Source organism: Panthera uncia (genome assembly GCF_023721935.1).
Source record: "Panthera uncia isolate 11264 chromosome A3 unlocalized genomic scaffold, Puncia_PCG_1.0 HiC_scaffold_11, whole genome shotgun sequence".
Classification (NCBI taxonomy): domain Eukaryota; kingdom Metazoa; phylum Chordata; class Mammalia; order Carnivora; family Felidae; genus Panthera; species Panthera uncia.
In genome coordinates this window covers 34632687-34651551 of record NW_026057578.1, presented here as the reverse complement: position 1 = coordinate 34651551, position 18865 = coordinate 34632687, and the positions used below count along the sequence as shown (strand labels likewise).

The 18865-nt window shown below is 43.9% G+C and overlaps 1 protein-coding gene across 1 annotated transcript; it reads right to left on the bottom strand.

The window, feature by feature from the left end:
- Positions 1-910: 910 nt before the first annotated feature.
- Positions 911-16840, bottom strand: LAMP5 (lysosomal associated membrane protein family member 5). The gene is made up of 6 exons (XM_049651132.1): positions 16688-16840; positions 15980-16152; positions 15470-15601; positions 15237-15342; positions 13670-13858; positions 911-1774 (listed from the first exon to the last, which is right to left on the bottom strand). The coding sequence occupies exons 1-6, from the start codon at positions 16749-16751 to the stop codon at positions 1596-1598; spliced, it is 843 nt and encodes a 280-aa protein (XP_049507089.1). The 5' UTR covers positions 16752-16840; the 3' UTR covers positions 911-1595.
- Positions 16841-18865: the final 2025 nt, after the last annotated feature.

Sequence of the window (18865 nt, the reverse complement as noted above, 5' to 3'; positions counted from 1 at the left end):
AGGGGTTACAGAGTGCAAGGGTAACTCACTGATACATCTAAGTGACCATTTCTCCCCAGATTCTTGGGTGGTTCCAAATGGGAAGTTTTTAAAAAATACATGAGATGCTAAAAAGGAAAGGGCAATGTCAAGTTCGGGGCACGGAGTGACAAGATGGCAGATGATAGAAGGTATCTCCTTTTCCTTGTGCAATGTCCAACTGTTATGAGGAACCGGGGCTTCTTCCTCACTGGAACTGAGCACTGAAGAGAGAGAGTGCAGGGGAAGAAACTAGCAGATTGACAGGGCAGCAAACAAACAAGTAATGAAACAGCAATTGACTGATATTTATCAAGATTTGCTGGGATAATGGACTTCCAAGGATACGCTACTTTTAGCAGTTGAAGACTTGGGGAGATGAACACATGAGTTGCTCTCATACGATGGAGATGGTATGGGGTATGGAGAGATTCCCACCTAACACCGGAGAAAAGAATTTCTCCTACCCTTGCTCAGATTTTTCAGAAAAATGCTTATTTAGAAAGTGAGTGAAATTCAAACTATGTCCATTTCTCTAGAAAGTTTCAGCATATATTTTACTTCAAATACAACTCATCCTAGGCTACCATGTTCAGACCAGCTTTTTAATCTGAAGTTCAATGCCAAATTCAAGACCAGGAAACATCAAAAACAACAGTAGACCAATTATTCAAAAGGCACTATTATTAAAACTATCTTTGTCAAAATAATTCCATGTTTGTTCACCTGGAAAAACCAACCTCCGTCTTTCAGCTTCCCTGCCCTTTCTTTGCTCTCATCTTGCAGAAATGAAAGCCCATCTTCAACATTCCTCTCTCTTCTCTGAATGCCAAAGAAACCATTTTAGTTTTGTTTTCTTGTTTCAAGAAAGCAGCCAAATGTTAGACAGTAGTGTGTTTTAATTCATTTTGAAAAACAAACTCACATGATTGATTCTTCAGGTCCCCTTACTTGGACCTGACACATTATGAAGTCCGAACAGCTCTGCATAGTTACATTAAACAGGTTCTTGTGCTGCAAAGTCACCAGGTGCAGGTAGCAGTGAAACATTCCCAAGACAATCACTAGACATGCAGAATGCCAGCCAGAAGCAAGGATCACTTTCAGGGGTCTTGCTGTAGAGAGCATGATGCTGTATTTTGTGTGCATTGACAACTGTATAAGGTAGGCCAAGGGAGCGAAGCACCCCCTATTTCTCTGAACCCAAAGGGGTGTCTTTCCAAAAGAAGTGTATTTCAATCCCTAAACTTCGAGCCAGATACTCCTCTGAGTTGTATGTGTTGCTCCTTGGAGAGTCAAAGCCAAGCCACCATGAGCATGAAGCCTGGCTGACCCCTCCCTCCTCATTCCCCAGAGTGGAGAGAATGTCTGCCACTTACCCCATGAATCCAAAAGAATCCCCCCCTGCCCATCCCTGGGTTTAAGCATGGACGCAGGCCAAGCAAGCCTTGGACACCCAGGCCTGTTGCATTGTAGCTATGTTGGTGTATCCCATGTACAAGGTGGAAAAGTGCTTTTGTTTCTCTACCTGACCCAGCCGGGATAGGGGGATTTGGGGGCTGCCTGCCTAATGGCCCCTAGCCCATGTGCTTATATTGGGATTGGTCCCTAGGGATCTGCACCTGGTTGGCAGTCATTTTGTGGTGGATGTGGTAAATCGCCAGTGTTACCACAATGACGAGGCCTAGGATGAGCCCCAAAATCAGGGGCAAGGTTTCCTCCAACTGCTCCCGCTCATCCACCGGACACTTATGTTCTGAAATGGGAAAGAAGAAAAGAAATCAGCTCCTGTCAAAACATTTTAAATCATAAGCTCTCCTATCAAAACAAAAAGAGAAATGGAGGTGAAAAGATTTCTCAAGGAACATTTGGGGAGACTCTTTTATTTAGAAATAATGTTTCCCCAACCAACCATAAGGATGAACCACTTAATATTTCTGCACAAGGTAAAAATAAAATGTATCAGTTAAACAGGGCAACAGTCAGTCATTGGATTCCTAGCAGGTGCCAATAAAACATCCAGACAATTGATTTCAATTTTCAGAGTTTCAGCATTAAACACAGCCACCATCATTTTTATTGTTGGTTTAATTTTTTAACTTTTTACTGAAGTATATGTACACACAGAGAATTTCACACAATGTAGAGCTTTCAAAAACACTGAAAATATCAAGTGTTGGTAATGATATGGAGCAGTTAGAACTCATATATTATTGGAAGATGGTACAACCACTTTGTAAAACTGTCCAGTAGTTTCTAATAAAGGGAAGTATACACCTACCTACCTACTAACACAGCATTCCATTCCTAGGTTTTTACTTAAGAATAATGAAAACATATGGACACAAAAAGGCTTGAGCATAAATGTTTGCAGAAACTTTATTCACAATAGCTTAAAACTGGAAACAATCCAAATGTCCATCAAAGTGGAATGGAAAAACAAACAATGGAATATTAATAATAAAAAGGGATGAATAAAAAGGAATGAACACATAACAAAATGGATGAATCTCAAAAATACTATGTTCAGTGAAAACTCTAAGACATGAAGAGCACATATATATGATTCCATTTACATGAAGTTCAAGAGCAGGTAAAACTAAGTCTATGGTGATTGAAATCAGAAAAGTGCTTATATATGGGGAGCAGGACAGGGAACATCCAAGTGTGATGGAAATATCCTGTATTTTGATCTAGGTAAGGGTTACATGGTTGCAAGTACAGGTAAACATGCATCAAGCTATGGGGTGCCTGGGTGGCTCAATTGGTTAAGCACCCAACTTCGGCTCAGGTCATGATCTCATGGTCCAATAGTTTGAGCCCCACTTGGGCTCTGTGTTGACAGCTCAGAGCCTGCAGCTTGCTTCAGAGTCTGTGTCTCCCTCTCTCTCTGCCCCTCCCCCACTCGTTCTCTCCCTGTCTCTCTCTCTCTCAAAAATAAACATTAAAAAAATGTGTCAAGCTAAATTTTTTAGATTTTTGCATTTTGATATGTGTAAATTATACTACAATTTTAAAAAAGAGAGTGCAGAACTTCATGAGTTTTCACAAATGAACATCTCATGTAACCAGCACCTAGGTCAAGAAAGAAAATGTTACCAGCACGTTGGTGTTGACTCCATTTTACTCTCTTACCCCCAAGACAGTTTAATAGCCCTTTGCCTCAATTTTTAAGTAGAACCAGAAAAACAATTTGGGGCAACGTGTTGGTCACATAGTTTGTAGATCTGAGCAGAACTACATTCCTAGAAACCAGGAAACGTTTGCTCAGGCTCCTTTGCTCCTTGTGGGTAACTGATGGCCTCTTCACCAAGCTCATGAGCCACAACCAGAGAAAACAGGCTTTAGATATCTGTTCATAAAGACCAAGTTTTTAAGTCAGGGTGACCCAGTAAACATTTACTGAGCACCAACTGTGTGCCAGGCTCCTCCATGTTGACACAGTCCTTCGTCTCACCTCTCCTGAGGCCAGCAGAAAGGAGAATTAGGCCTGAGCTTATTCTAGTAATTAGAGTCTGGAAGATTATGGACAAACATATAGCTTATGAAAAGCTGTATACTTGGGGCACCTGGGTTGAGCATACAACTCTTGATTTTGGCTCAGGTAACGATCTCACTGTCATGAGATCGAGCCCCAAGTCAGGCTCTGAGTTGAAGTGGAACCTGCTTAAGATTCTCTCTCCCATTCCCTCTGCCTCTCTCCCCACTTGTGCACACTCTGTCTCTCCCTCTCTCTCTCAAAATAAAAATAAAATAAAGGCTGTATACTTAATACGCATGGTTCCTAAATTAACTTTCAGTTCTAAGCACAAAGATTTTCTCATTTAATCCCCATGACAGCCTTATGAGATAAATACTGTTATTATACCCATTACCTAGAAGGTAGAATGAAGCTAAGTAATTTTCCCAGGGGAAATGAAGCCCCAACTTGAATTCCGACAGCCTAACTCAACAGCACAATCAGGGGGGCAGTTAGCAGACATGAGCTAGGGGTAGAGTTAGGGTCAGGTCAGTAGCAAACCTGACCTACTGGCATTTAGAGGCTACAGAATCAGAAGAGGGGGCAGGAAGAGGGCTTCCGGGCTCTGGGGCTATGTGTACTGGTCACAGAGGTACGTTCAATTTCTGAAAATTCAGTGAGGGTCATACTTATTACCAAGAGGTATGAGGGTGCTTTCAGGGGGGATGGATATGTTGTTTTTTCTGGATTGTAGTGATGACTTCATAGGTGTATTCCTAAGTCAGAATTTCTCATATCATACACTTAAATGTGTGAAGTTTATTGTATTTCAATTACAACCTGAACAAAAGTGTTTAAAATAAATAAGTAAACATACACATACATACATACATTTCCTGATTGAAAAAAGAAGAGATTTTTTTGCAGGGAAGATTTTTTAAAAAGACATTTTGGCAAATGTTAAGGAAGGGCTAAGGACCTATTATTAGCACTAAATTGAGCATTTCTCTTTATTATAATCAGAAGGACTAAAAAGAATCAGTAGGGGACTTTTATTTTTGACTATTTGATTAAATTCTAATGAGTTCCACACTTTCAGTGTCGGCCTGCAGCCCAACATACCCATTTCCCCCGGGAAAAGTCTTAAGGTTGTTACAGCAGCACCAGGAACAGCTATGGGCCCAGAGCTCCATACCCAGAAGGTTGCTTTTTCCCCCATGATACCACACTGCCCCTTTGAAGAGAAAAATGAGTAGAAATGGGGTTTCTTAGGGTAGGGATTTTATTAACAACAAAAACTATTTGTTTTCCCCAACAGGCTGTTGCCTGTGAAATGTCAACGTAGATTGTGGGCTTTGCTCATTTTCTATGTACTACTCGCAAACTTACACCCTGATATTCATAACATGACCCTTTCAAGCACACCTGACTGTAGCTAATGAGGTAACTTTGGGAAAGCCCCTAGGTCACCTAAGGTTAGGGGCTGGTTGCCAGAACTAAACTTGTGACCAGAAAGTTGGAACTTTCAGCCCCCACCCCCTTGATTTCCAGAGAGGGGAAAGTGGCTAGAGCTTGAGTTCAATCACCAATGGCCAATTATTTAACCAACTGTGCCTATGTAATGAAGCCTCAATAAAAACACCAAAGGATGGGATTCAGAGAGCTTCTGGTCAGTGAACACATGGAGATTTGGGACAAGTGGTGGGCTTGGAAAGAGTCTGGAACCTCCACCATCTTTCCCTGTGTCTTACCCTATGCATCTCCTACATATAGCTGTTCCTGAGTTATATCCTTTTATAATAAACTGGTAACTTAGTGAGTAAAATATATCTCTGAGTTCTGTGAGCCTCTCTAGAATTCAAGGAGAAGATCATGGAAACCTCTGATTGTAAGTTGATCGGAAGCCTAGGTGACAGTCTGGACTTGCAGTTGATATCTGCAATGGAGATGGGGAGCAGTCTTGTAGGAGACAGCCCTTAACCCGTGGGATTTGATGGTATTTTCAGGTAGTGTCAGCAGTGAGTTGAATTGCAGAACACCCAGCTGCTGTCAGAGAATTGCTCAGTGGTTGGGAAAAACACCCACACATCTGAATTGGTATCAGAATCATACTACCCAAAGTATTATCTTTTTTTTAACTTTTTAAAAAATGTTTTTAAAGTGCTTGTTTATTTTTGCGAGAGAGACAGAGCTCCAGCAAGGCAGGGGCAGAGAGAGAGGGAGAGACACAGAATCCGAAGCAGGCTCCAGGCTTTGAGCTGTCAGCACAGAGCCCAATGTGGGCCTTGAACCCATGAGCTGCGAGACCATGGCCTGTGCCATGACACTTAACCGACTGAGCCCCCAGGTGCTCCCCGGAGTATTACCTTCAAATAGATAATAACTTTAGTATAGTTATGGGAGAATAACATCTCATATCCCATTCTTCAAGGAAGGCAGAGGGGAAAAGCACAATATATTCTGACCAAAAAAATTATGGTTAAAATACCATTGTGGTTTAGTTTCGTGTTTTTTTTTTTTAATTTTAATTCCAGTGTAGTTAACATACAGTGTTATATTAGTTTCAGGTGTACAATATGGTGATTCAAAAATTCTATACATCACTCAGTGCTCCTCATGACAAGTGTACTCTTAATCCCTGTCACCTATTTCACCCATCCCCTACCCACCTCCCCTCTGGTAACCACCAGTTTGTTCTCTATAGTTACGAGTCTGTTTTTGGTTTGTCTCCTTTTTTCTTTGCTCATTTGTTCTATTTCTTAAATTCCACATATGAGAGAAATCACATGATATTTATCTTTCTCTGACTTATTTCACTTAGCATTATAATTGTGGGTTACTTCTTAAAAATTATTTTTTGTGCCTTAGGAAAAAACCTGAACTAAACTCACCACAGAAAGGGGTATATAAAGGGAGCATTAAACTACAGACATGTCAAAAATAATCATGGGGAAATAAGGGGATGTCAAAAATTATCATGAAAAATACTGAATCCCCATCCTCATCCATCCACATCCACTAAGTGGTCAAATAAGGGGACATTCCCAAGTCTGCCATCCCTTATCCACCCTTTCAAAATCCACAGAGCTCTGGAAATCCAGAGCACTTTGTATCATGCATTTGGCAGCAACACTTGAACTAATGTAGGATGCCCGTGATTTCATGCATCCTACTTAGCATGAAGGTTCACGTGTTTCACTGCAAGAAACAGATATATTAATATATTTGATTACAGGGGGCTGCCTGGACTCTTCTGGGGTTTTCCATAATATATGGACTATGCACTAAATTATCTTCCTAAAGTCTCAAAAATCCTGAACTCTGAAACCCATCTATCCCCAAGGGTTTTAAATGAGAGACCGGGAGCTCACACAAGAGGGTCACACATTCCACGTTCAGGCTCAAGCCAGTGATTTCAAACTCTGCCTCTGACCCCGAGGGGAAATAGTGTTTTACACTGCAACTCAGAACATAGGTAGACAAACATAACCAAAACCAAGTTTTCACAAAACAATACTTATCCTGACCCTATGCATCTAATAATTTCCACTCCAGTCTATTCTCTTTAACTTAAAACAGTGCTGACCATGACCTACTAAGGCAGGAGATGCCATCTTTTTTTGCACCAGTAATGATGAAACTGGTGCAAACCAGTTGAAAACCCTTCTCAGAATCATGCTTACAAATGCATAAAGATAAGACACACACAATTATGAAGGAAAGATATTACACTGAAATTCAGCTCTCAAAATATGTTTAAATAAGTTGGGAGAAAGCAATACATGTACCCCTTTATTAGTACACATACTGGCTGGGCTTGCAAAGTAACAAGAAGCATCATTGTTACTTTGCAAGATCTACATAAGCAAATGGGGGATGAAAATATCTGTGATTTCTATTGGTGAGAAAGTCACCTCTAATTATTCATTAATTATCACCACTATTACTACTGTGAGTTGTTATCTTCATTTATGACTGAAGGGAATGTCAAAAATTAGAAATTTGAGAAAAGAAAGATGTAAATTTTTCCCACTGAAATTCACACATTCCCAGAATTCTATCCACAACCCTTATGGACCCCAAGGTTAAGATCCTTTGCCATAAATTGATTATATAACCCACAGATTATGAAACAGGAAGGCTCTAGGCTCTGCCTAGGAGAAGAACATCTTTTGGCTTAGACCACACTAAATCTGGCTTTGGATGCTCAGAGGCCCCTAATTCCCTGTTCACTTCCACAGGGCGTGGGGTCCCTCATGCCTCTGCCCTGGCTGGGCTCAGGGTTCTCAAGTGCACAAAACAGATCCTGAAGAGGATGGCATATGGCTGGAAAAGACAACAACCAGTCTAGCCATTGGAAAGAACAAGATAAAGACAAATCGGACAACAGAGGGTTAATCTATTGCCAGCTGCCAATTGCCGAATAAGGTACCCTCAACCATAAATCCAATGCTGCTGAAATTCTGATCCATCTTCAGTTCTCATTTTTAGTCCATGGTTTTGTTTTTTGTTTTTTGGGTTTTTTTGGTCACTTGTTTGTTTGATGACCACCATTTTTTGTGTGTTTGATGGTTTTATGTCCATCTCAATGGTGTATTTACTCCCTGAGGCGAACCAACCACAAGAACTCTTCATTGTTCCCCAAATGAAAACACTGAGATGGGCAGTAGGCAAAAAGGCAAGCTACCTGCTTTCTCAAGGTCTGCTAACACCCCAGACTATTCCTGTTCAAGGAAGGGGCTGATTGGGCTTCTTCCACTCTCTGATAGGACAGCTGGAGGGAGGAGTTTGCCCCTCTTCCCATTTTCTCTGAGCTGGTTCTGGACTCCTGTAACCGCAGCAAAATGTGTTTTGTATTTTGAGAAAGGGCATAAATGGGCCTTGAAGACCTTTGGCTGGAGACAAGCAGATACTTTTACCAGTAAGCAGTAGCAATTAAAATAAGATAATAAAAGCAGTTGTTGATTGATGCCACTGTGCACCAGGCACATGGCATGCACAAGAAAGAGTTGTATAAATCTTTCTCACAATCCTATAAGCTCTGCCAGGGCAGGAAATTTCATATACCCCAGAACCTACGTGTAACAGACCCATCCAGTGTCCTTGGCAGTCACTTTCTCACACATTGCAATGGGTTTTGCCTACAAGGCAGCCTAGAAGTCCCAGAGAGTCAATGCTTCCCCCACCCCAGCAGCCATCAGTGGTGGATAAAAGTTGATGGGTAAATGCATTGTTCCCACCTCTCAGGCTGGATAACTCTGACATGGGTTCTACACTCTCGGGGGTTCCAGCAGTGTCAGCCCCAGGTGCCCACAGTGGACACCTGCTCACTAATGCACGGGTACTGGTTGCCTTACTATCTCACTTCCCCAAGCCCTTCCCAGTGCTTTCTAGAACCACTTCCTAAATAAACTACTTGCACTTACATGCTTGCCTAGGATCTGCTCCTTGGGGAACCCAGCCTAAAACACTATGTTCCAGGAAAGTACCAGGAACACTGAATTCTACAACTGGCTAGTTACATAGCCCTACACTGGGGATCCACATTCCTGCCCTTGACACAGTTCTCAGCAGTGTTCATAACAGGATTATCTCCCCCTAGATGCATACCCAGGAGACCCTGAGGAGCAACTATGCATGCTGGGAGGTGCTATGTAAGTCACAGGTCTACACAATGCTGTGGATCAGCATCAGCTAAGCCTTCGTGCACGTGGCAGCCAGCCACAGGGTGCCCTACCGAGGGCTGGTGTACAGAGAACGGTAAGACACGATCCTTTCCACTATAACACAGATGTGGTTAAAACATAGATGAGGTGGCATCTTCCAATCATGCTGTTAGGAACACTAATAAAAGGCTCATGAATTCAGGGTACTCAACAACCTGTGTAAAGGTGCCTCCTGTGCTCACATGTTTATTAGGAGCAGCTGAGGCTCTGAGTAAGCGCTCAGGATCTGACACCCAAAGACAGGCTCTTGCCCCAGCCCTGGCAGCCACTAGAAGGGCAGGCTTCACCAATAACTTCACTTCTCTGAGCCTCAGTTTCTCTGCAGTCATCTGGGATCTCAGCACCTTCTTTACAGGTTTGTTTGTTTGCTTGTTTTTCCCCCTTGAGAATTAAAAAGGGACCAGCCTATATGTGGTCACTTTTAAATGCCTTTTAAACCTGAATCTTTAAAAAAGGGAAACAGAGACTGGGTGCCTGAGTGGCTCAGTCGGTTGAGTGTCTGACTCTTGATTTCAGCTCAGGTCATGATCCTAAGGTTCGTGGGTTCAAGCCCTGCATCAGGCTCTGAGCTGACAGTGCAGTGCAGAGACTCTGTCTCCTTCCCTCTCTTCCCCTCCCCTGCTCCTTCTCCTTCTCTCTCTCTTTCTCTCTCAAAATAAAGAAACTTTAAAAATTTTAAAACAAAGGGGAACAGAGATACCCTTTGCATTCTTTTATGTTTCTTTTGAAATTATGCATAAAAGTTGCCTTTAATTCAAGCCATTAAAATTCTCAGGCTGATCTGTTGCTTATCAGTGATGCAATCCTCATCCATCACAGCCAGGAATCTCCAGGGGGCCCACAAAGGGACACACTTTAAGGACTTAATTGTGGAAGGACACGTTAATCAACCCCAACTGAGAGACATGAGGTGCTTTGAACTGCAGGGTGGTCGTTACCGTACAAGTGTATTGGTTATAGAAATGAGCCAAAGTAGCCTCTGTGTATTGGCCCCTAGGTGGTTTATTTTTTCACTGCAGGCTGAGACTATTAGCTCTAAAGCCTATCATGCCAAACTCAAATTTTTACACATCTAATTATTTAAAAACCAGCCCAAAGAAGCACATTTTTAGCTATTTAGAGCCTGCCTGCTTTGCATAACAAACCTCACCCAACAGCTGTTACCCATTGATAAGATAGGCCTTGGCCTCTGCTGCCCCTCAGAGCTCTCTGACCCAGAGACTCCTTACCGTGCTGCTGAGCCATATTGCCTAGACACGTAAGCCCCCTCCCCAGTACCCCTCTCCCTGCCAGGAGGTCCTATGCCCTCCTCCCTTCTGGCTGGTGGTCCCCATATGCCTCTCTCTGGATAGTCTCATGCTCTGAGCAGCTTCCGCTCTCATGCAACCCTGTCCAAGCACCACCCAACAAAACTTGTGTATTATTGCCTCTCAAGGTCATATCTTTTCCTTGATCAGCTCAAGATTCCTCAACCCCCCCCCCACACACACACACAGAGTATTCCACAGACCAGCAGCATCACCAGGGAGCTTGCTAGAAATGGAGCATCTTGGGCCCCGCCCCCAGACCTACTGAACCAGACCCTGCATGTTAGCAAGATTACCACAGTCGTGCACAATGCAGCTACAGATTCCTGTGCACACTGCAGTTGAAGACGTGCTGGGCTAAGAGACTTCTGTTGAGGATAAGCATAGTAGCCGAGCTCAATGCACTAAAGGGATTTAAGTGATAAAGACGTCAACCCCCATTTGAGCTGCTCTCAATGCTGTGAGTATCCAGTAATCCATTTCACTGACCCTTTCTTGCTTTAGAGTCTATTAAACAGGCAGATGTGAAACTTCAGACTGACAGTATGGCCCCCTTACACAGGGAATAGTTTCTTCATTGGAAACCCTGTGGCTATAGGTCCTGCACACATGTGCCAAACCCACATATATACCCTGCAGTAGGCGTGCAGTTATAAGACCAGATATGGCCCCCTCCTCCACTCCCCCGCTTCCCTACGCGGGTGCAGGCTACTCATCCAGAGCCTCCTGAGCTTCTTTTCTGGGAAAGCAGGGGCGGGGGCAAGCCCCAGGTCCCCAAAAGGAATCTTTTGGATTCTACCAAATCAAATCAAATGATCCCTTGCAAAACACAGTGGGGGGCAGGTGCTGAAAGGCACAAATGGGAGGAGCCAGGAACAAAGGAACCCCTGCCACACAAAGGCAAACGGATCCAGTGAGTGATTCTGAATGAGGCTTGCCTCCTCCCAGGAGCAGGAGCTTTGAGCCCCAGGGCACCATATAGGAGGGGACATCCTAATTATTACCCAGAAAAGCCTGAGACAAGTGCAGTTTGCTTGTGCTTAATAATACATCTGCATTTAGAAAGTTCTACATGCTTACAAACTCTCTAAGTCTACCCAGCAACCGTGCCCCTCTAGGACCTGTAAGTGAATAAAACCTGGTTTTCAAACAAAGAAGGCCAAGACGTCCATGCTATGAACTTCACTGATTTTCAGGAAACCAGCTCTGGTCCTGATTCAGTGCTCATTTACTCTTATTTTGTATACCATTCTAAACACCGATGAGATTTGATTTCTCAGCTCATCAATGACTATCAGCAACAGTGTAGAAATAACCCAGAACGACTGGGGTGAGGTTGAAGTAAGGACCTAGTAAAAGCAGCCATCACAGCACAGATAGCACCAACCAGTAAAGAAGTGCCTGAGAACAGCTGACCAGTAAAAAACAAAGAGTAATTAGAGACTATGAAAAGTACCTGCATAAACTCAAACGTATCTGTGGTAGGAACACTGCGGGCTGATTCTACACAGTCCAGGATGTTCATAATGAATTCCTGGTCATCAGTAATCATAAGTCCAATCACATTTAATTATAGTTAATATTTTCAGTTGAAGAAAGACACTGTTATATTTTATAAACACTTATGTAATCAAACAGATATTTTTAAAACACTAGGGTCTTGACGCTTGTGAGTTTAATTTCAATTTTGTGAAGATCCATGAAAATGCAGTTAGCCCATCCTTCCCCAAGTGTGTGGAAGTAAGTACTGCACTGACTTACTAAACATATTAAATCCTGATTCATCTAATATTCAAGCATTTGGAAGTCTCCATTAATTGTGTCCACAGCTTCAGGATATCAATTCAGCCAAAGGTAACTGGGCATCTACAGTGTACCAAGCACTGTGTTAGGCACGAAAAATACAAAGATGAAAAAAGAAGTAGGGTTTTCTGTCAAAGACAGTTTAACTTAAGAATGTTCAAATGGTCTTTAAATGATCATGGTATTGGGGGAGGGGAGCATATATTCTACTCAGTATAGTTTGAATTGGGAGGGGAATTTTATGCAAGCTGGATTCCCTGGGAAATGATCAAATGATTTGTGTATGACACAGATGGGGATTCCCTGATATCCTGTATGTTCTAATAGTTGTATTCATCTGGGGATCCCCACTCCAAAGGAAGGCATCCATAAAGCAATGAGAATCTCTCCCCATTTCTTAGCCACAAGGAATAAACAGAATATCAAACCATCTTTAACAACCTTCTCCAGATAAGAGAGAACAGATGAATTGAAAAATTGATTCACCCTACGTTTGCCTGGTAAAAATTGTTGCTAGACTCAGATAATTGCAGAAATGTGGACTCCCCTTGTGCCCAACTTCTGCTGGGATGCAGAGAACCAAGAGAATGTGGATGTCCTGAATCTGCCTCAGCTATATCCTGCCCGACCCCCTTTCAGAGACTAGCACAGACTGAGAAGAAGCCTTTCTCCACATCCCAGGAGGAAAAGATCAGGGGCCCCTGCTTTTCTGAAGCCTCAAGGGTAGCCCTCCTCACAAAGGTGAGTGCTAGAGGGAGGCAGGTCTCCATGAGTCTCTCTGTAGCACGCACACACACACACACACACACACACACCCCTATTGCATTCTAGCCACACAAAAACTTAGACTCACAGTGGTAGAAACTACAGCTGAAACTACCTGAAATAACATGGAGAAGTGAAGGCCCATGGAAGCAGAGGCCCTTCTGTAATCCATGGCTCTCTATGTAAGTGTTTGAGATTTTTAGCTGATTTTTCATTGGGAAATTTGCATCAAAATTATGTATATATATTTTTCCAAACGGTCTTTGTTACCTCTCTCCCTATCAAGGTTCCTCACTTGGCAAACAAAAAGGAGGAGAGGAAAGAAATAAAAAGAAGGGAAGGGCCAAAGAAGGGAAAGTGGGAGAGGAAAGAATGAAATGAAGGAGGAAGGGAGAAGAAAGAACCATTGAGGAAGGTTGATCAGTTCACAGTCTAAAATATTATAGTGAGAGGAAGTGTCATGTCAGCCTGAAGAAAATACAAGTAGTAACAGCCTGAAATCCTGGCAGGTCCCTTTCCCCATCCACCCTGAAGTTAGCCTTCCCTTCCCTCCATCCTGTCTCCTCCCACACTGATCCCCACCAACCTACCTTCACTGAAGACAAAATCAGAGATGATGTCAAAAGGCTGGATGTGTACCGCAGACAGAATCATGGTAACTGTCTTCTGTGGATCGCTGGAGGCTAGTGAAATGGTCTGCTGAGCTTGACACTGGTAGGACTTCCCAGCTGGGGTGACCAAGGCAGAGAGGTGATGTGAGTTGGCCGTGTGCTTCCCGGCTGCAGGGAAGGCCCAAAGCAATGGTTAGGCCCCTACTTCTGGAAGAATCCTAACCTCCTAACCTCCTGTGCCTCTCTCTCTCTCAGCTCCAGAAACCTCTCTGATCCTCTGTGTTGCCGAGCTGGGGCTGGAGCTCTGCAGAGGGCATCAAGTGGTGACAAAGGACAAGCACTCCCCTTCTTTCAGGAGCAGGGGTTCCTTAAACATTGATTTGAAATTTCTTTTCTGGAAAAGGAGAGTGATACCTAAAAACCCAACTCTGTTTACTATATGCAACCTGAAAATGGAGATTTCAAAGAAACAGAACAGTGATGTGGTTTTCCACATTTCACACTGGCCCACACAGAATTAAAGATCTTCAACAAAGCAGGGCTGGTTGCTGGTGCCCTAGGCAGACTTAACACACATATACACTCTTTGCAGGGCTGCCCCTTTTTCTCCTTTTCAGGTACATGTTTGTTGTTTTTCCCCCCTCTTTCCCTTTTTTGGAGAGGAAGGTATCTAATTTAACTGGGAGAAGTGTTTGAATATGGATTTTGATGAAGAGAAGAAAATGTTCTTTTTACTGCAATGATAAAAAGGGGTGGAAAGGGAGACATGATCCGTACATTCTTTCATGTGTTCAATAAAAATCTTTTCCCAACACCAGTGCCCAGGTGATGGAAGGCCTTATTAGGAGATTACACAGTTTACTAAATAAATAGGTTGGTTAATTAATTAATTTGAATGTGGTCTTTGATGGCTCTTGCACATGTGAACATTCTTATTTGGGGAATGGCTGTTGCTCTTGCCACAATATTTTTGGAGGCTCTGGGAGAGTTGGAGCGATGGGCAGGAAAAGCTAATAAATTAGGACACGGTTCAGAATCTGCTCTGGGGTGACTGCAGTCAATGACTGAAGACCGAGTGTGAGCCGTAGGGCCATGAACAAAAAGATACTGCAGGCTAACCGAGAAAAGGAGTCACACTGCCCCTTTCAAGTTTCTGCGCATAAGAAGAAAAACCAGGGTGCAGGGGGGAAAAATTAGCTTCTCCGTGCTCCTTTAAAGGACATATCATAAGAGATCCTCCTGAAGCAGCCAGGGGGAAGACAGGCCCTCAAGAGATGTCTCATCGAGGATCAGGCTACGGTGACCGACCGGCCGATCCTTAGGCCCGTGGTTCCTTGCTCATCTACAAGGCCTAAAGTCCAGAGGACACTCAGGTGCTCCCGCTTCCTCTACTTTGGAGAGAAAGCCCAGGGCGGACGTGACCTGGGAGCGCAAAGTCAGGATCTGTTTCCATAAATTTCCTGAGGAATTTGGTCTCCATGCCTGGGCTCTCTGCAGTGCCCAGGCTTTCCCAGGCTTCCTCCCCAGCTTTGGGGCCTCTACTCACCACTGACTGCGTCTTTAAAATGGGTCTTCTCTAAGGAGTCATAGACAAACTGGACCTTGCTCAACCTCCACGTCGCCTCGGGTCCTTTGGACGCATTATGACTTTCCTGCCAAGAGGGAGGCGCGCGTCACTCGTCCCCGCGGCTTTTGGGTGAGGAAATCCTGGGGGCGGCCCCCGCCCACATCCACCCAGAGGTGGGCAGAGCCTCCTCTGCGCGTCCCCCTCGGGGTTACCTTTACAAACAGCATTTTGAGCGCATACGCGCGATCCACCCAGAACACCTGCAGCTCCGACTCGTTGTGGCCACAGCGGCCCTTCACCTCAGCTCCTCGGGTCAGGGAGATGTCGGCCTGTTCCGTGATCAGCTGGGAACACATACGCCCCGCACCCCCTCAGCGCACCCGGCCTCCGCGGGGGCTGTAAAGGGCAGCGCATTCAAACTCGGGGTGGCACGCCTGAGCGCTCCTTTGCGCGCGCGCTCGCAGGTCCCGGAACATGCGGTTAGATGCTTGCTCTGCGTGCAGACCCGGCCGTTAGGGAAGCAGAGAAAGGGGGATTACTTTCAAAGCAGGCAGGGCGAGCAGAAGGCGTTACAAGCCGGAACCCCCATGCAGCATTCGGGAGAAGCCTGCAGGGGCACAGAGGGGGAAGGCGGGCGACCCACGTCTTCCTGGGGCCTTGAAGGGGGATGCCCTTCGCCCCTGGAGCCCTAGGAGTAAGCCCGGAGGGAAAAGCTTCCTTACATCGACATAATTGCTGGCCCACACATCATAAGGGACAATAAATTTGGCTGCGAACTCGGCCATGAGACACGTCGTCCCATTTTCCCGCACCACAAATATATCTTTTTCAGGGTTAGTGGAAAGGCCTGAGAGATTTTCCACTTCTTGTTCTGCCATGATTCCAGCCGTTGTATCTGCGGAAAAACAAACCAAAAAAAAATCCTCTCGGTTCCGGGCTCAGTGAGCCCACGCGTCGCGGGCACAGGGGTGGAGAGATCGTGGTCTGCAGGCTTCGGGGTGATAAAGTTCCTTGCCGGCTGCTGTGCGCTCTGCGAGCCATTTCCCTAACCTAGCGCCGACAATTTCAACTCCGTTGCTGTTAATTTATGATAAAAATAAAATTTTTAAATTTAAATCCTTACTATTTTGTAAGCCGACTGGTCTTTTCTTTCATCTTAGGCTTTTAAAACCGAATCTTTCTTGCCAATGCTCAGACCCCACGAAGCAGGCTCGTATAGCATTCTGTCTGGGATGTGCGGTACAGGTGTGTGGCCCTCTGGGGAATTCCCTGCCTCTGGCGGGAAGGCCCTCCACCCCGCCCGCAAAGAAGAAAGAAAATAACAAAACGTAGGGGCCACATTTTGACCTTAAGCTCCTGGTTTTGCTCTGCTCTTTCTATTCTCTGCAAATAGTGCACCCTGCCCTCGCTGTGGCCCAAAAGCTACTCACGGAACAGCATCAGGAGAACTCGAAGTCTATAGACGCTGGAAAAGGCTCTTCCTCGGAGATCCATGCTCGCCGTGCAGCGAATGAGGCCAGATGTGCTGCTGCAGAGGCCGCCTGAGAGGGAATCCCTCAAAGTCGCCGCTGGAGTGAGCCGGGGTGAGCGAGGGGCGGGGGCACCGAGAGGGAGGCGGGGGGAAGCGCGTGTTCTCTGCGCGCTGCCGAAGACTTGGTGGCGGGTGCCGCACCGACCCGTGCAGGCTGAACGCGAGTCGGCTCACTGCGGAGGAACCAACCGAGAGGTGAGGGAGCTGTCCACGGCTGCGAGTACTGAAAGGGATCGGTTGTGTTGCAGGAGTGATTGTTGTGGCTTGGCTAGTGCAGCTAGCCAATGAGATTTGGGGGGGGCTAAAATTCTCCCTGAGTCTGTTTCCTGTTCTGCAATTGCATCCGCAGAGATGATTGTGTCCTGAGAAACTTAACAGCACTCTCAGACTTATTCGACATCCCTACTAGGTACAGTTATTAGGTGGTGTAGACATCACATCCTTGGAGTCCTGGTTGCTTAAAATGCCTCTGGTTCCTGAAAGAAAACGGTAGAACACAAATTGTTGCTGCTTTGAGGGAGGAGGAGTAGGCAGAAATAGAGAAGGGAAATGCTATGGCAACAGTTTCCTGCATTTGGAGACATCCCCTTCTCTCCTCTGCTCTCAATGAGCTAATGGATTTAAAGTTAAATTGACGCCTCCCTAAATGAGGCCGTCAGTCAGTGCAGTATTCTGGCTTATTTTCTGTGAGTTCTGCTCTCTGACTGCATGATGGCTCTAAACTCTGGGGTCATCTACCCTCACTCATTATATTGTGACTTTTCTGCCAAGAAGAATGTAAGTGAACCCGAAGTTTGTGAGGGTTGTCTAGGGTCTCTTAGGACAGTAATGTCACCTACTTTTGTAAACATAGACATTACACACATATTGCTCTATAGCATCCAGTGGGACAAAAAAAATACTACTGGACTAATTCCTATATTTACATTTTTGGTAGCTTGCTTTTTTAAAAATTTCTTGCTTCATAAATCAGAATACAGCTTTTTCAGCAATGAACATGCTGTCCTCATCAATTGTATTGATGTCCAAATATTTCATGTCTTACAGGATATTTAATTATGTGAATAATCAGTAATATAATGTCATAAAATAAACAATATCATATTAAGGGGGAAATTGCAAAGTATTTTCACATGCACTGTCAAATTTTATCCTCCTTACCACCTTAGAAGGTAGACAAGGGAACATTTGCCTTATGGTGGTTGTACACTCCCAAAACTGAGACTCAGAAAAATTAAATGACCTTGCCTAGTGTCACATGGTCAGTTAGAATTAAAATAGAAAAATCACATGCTTTAACTTCATAGGGACCATCTTCATTTTTCCTTATATAATACTTTGACTCCAAAATATACTATATCTTCATTTCCATAAAATCTTTATTCAATGACCAAATAACAAGCTGAAACCCAAAGTCTCTAATAAGATCAATAGCAATTCAAATTATGAAGTAATATTTAAATCAATACTATATTTTATATCTTCATTTTTATCTGGTATATTTCGTTCAAGCATTTTTCAAGAACTTTGCATAAATGTTTATATACAGAAGGACTGAGGCCTTTGTGATTGATAAAAGTCAATTATTATGATTGCAATTTGCAAAATTTACATGCCTTGCAATTTGTCACCTTAGCAATTGCTATTACACATTTTCCTGTAGTATCATAAAAACTTTAAAAACAATGAGACATATGTAATGAAGCATTTATATTCTCTCTCCCTCCATCTTTCCCTCCAGTACTTTAATGAGGAAAGAAATGGATAGATTTTAGTTTAGTGTTCACAATTTATTACCTTTATGACCTTGTACAAATTATCATTTTCCTCAACTGAAAAACTGGAATACCTCAGGGGATGGCTGGTTAGGCCAAGTGAACTAATGAGTAGAACATCATTCAAAACAAAGACAAATTAATTTCATCATAAACATTAACTGAATACCTATTACTTGCACTATGTTTGGTGCTCTGGGAACCCAAAGATAAACAAATACCATTATAGAAGTAGAAGAGATGTCTGTGAAAGATTATGACAATTTTTCTTGTGATACATTATTGCAGATGTCCTCATTTAT

Excerpts from the sequence above, each read along its gene's own strand:
- LAMP5 (XM_049651132.1), bottom strand. The coding sequence starts at position 16,751 with ATGGATCTCCGAGGAAGAGCCTTTTCCAGCGTCTATAGACTTCGAGTT. Across the intron at positions 16,153-16,687 it reads AGTTCTCCTGATGCTGTTCC|ATACAACGGCTGGAATCATG; the intron begins GTGAGTAGCTTT and ends GTTTTTCCGCAG. Across the intron at positions 15,343-15,469 it reads TCAAAATGCTGTTTGTAAAG|GAAAGTCATAATGCGTCCAA; the intron begins GTAACCCCGAGG and ends CCCTCTTGGCAG.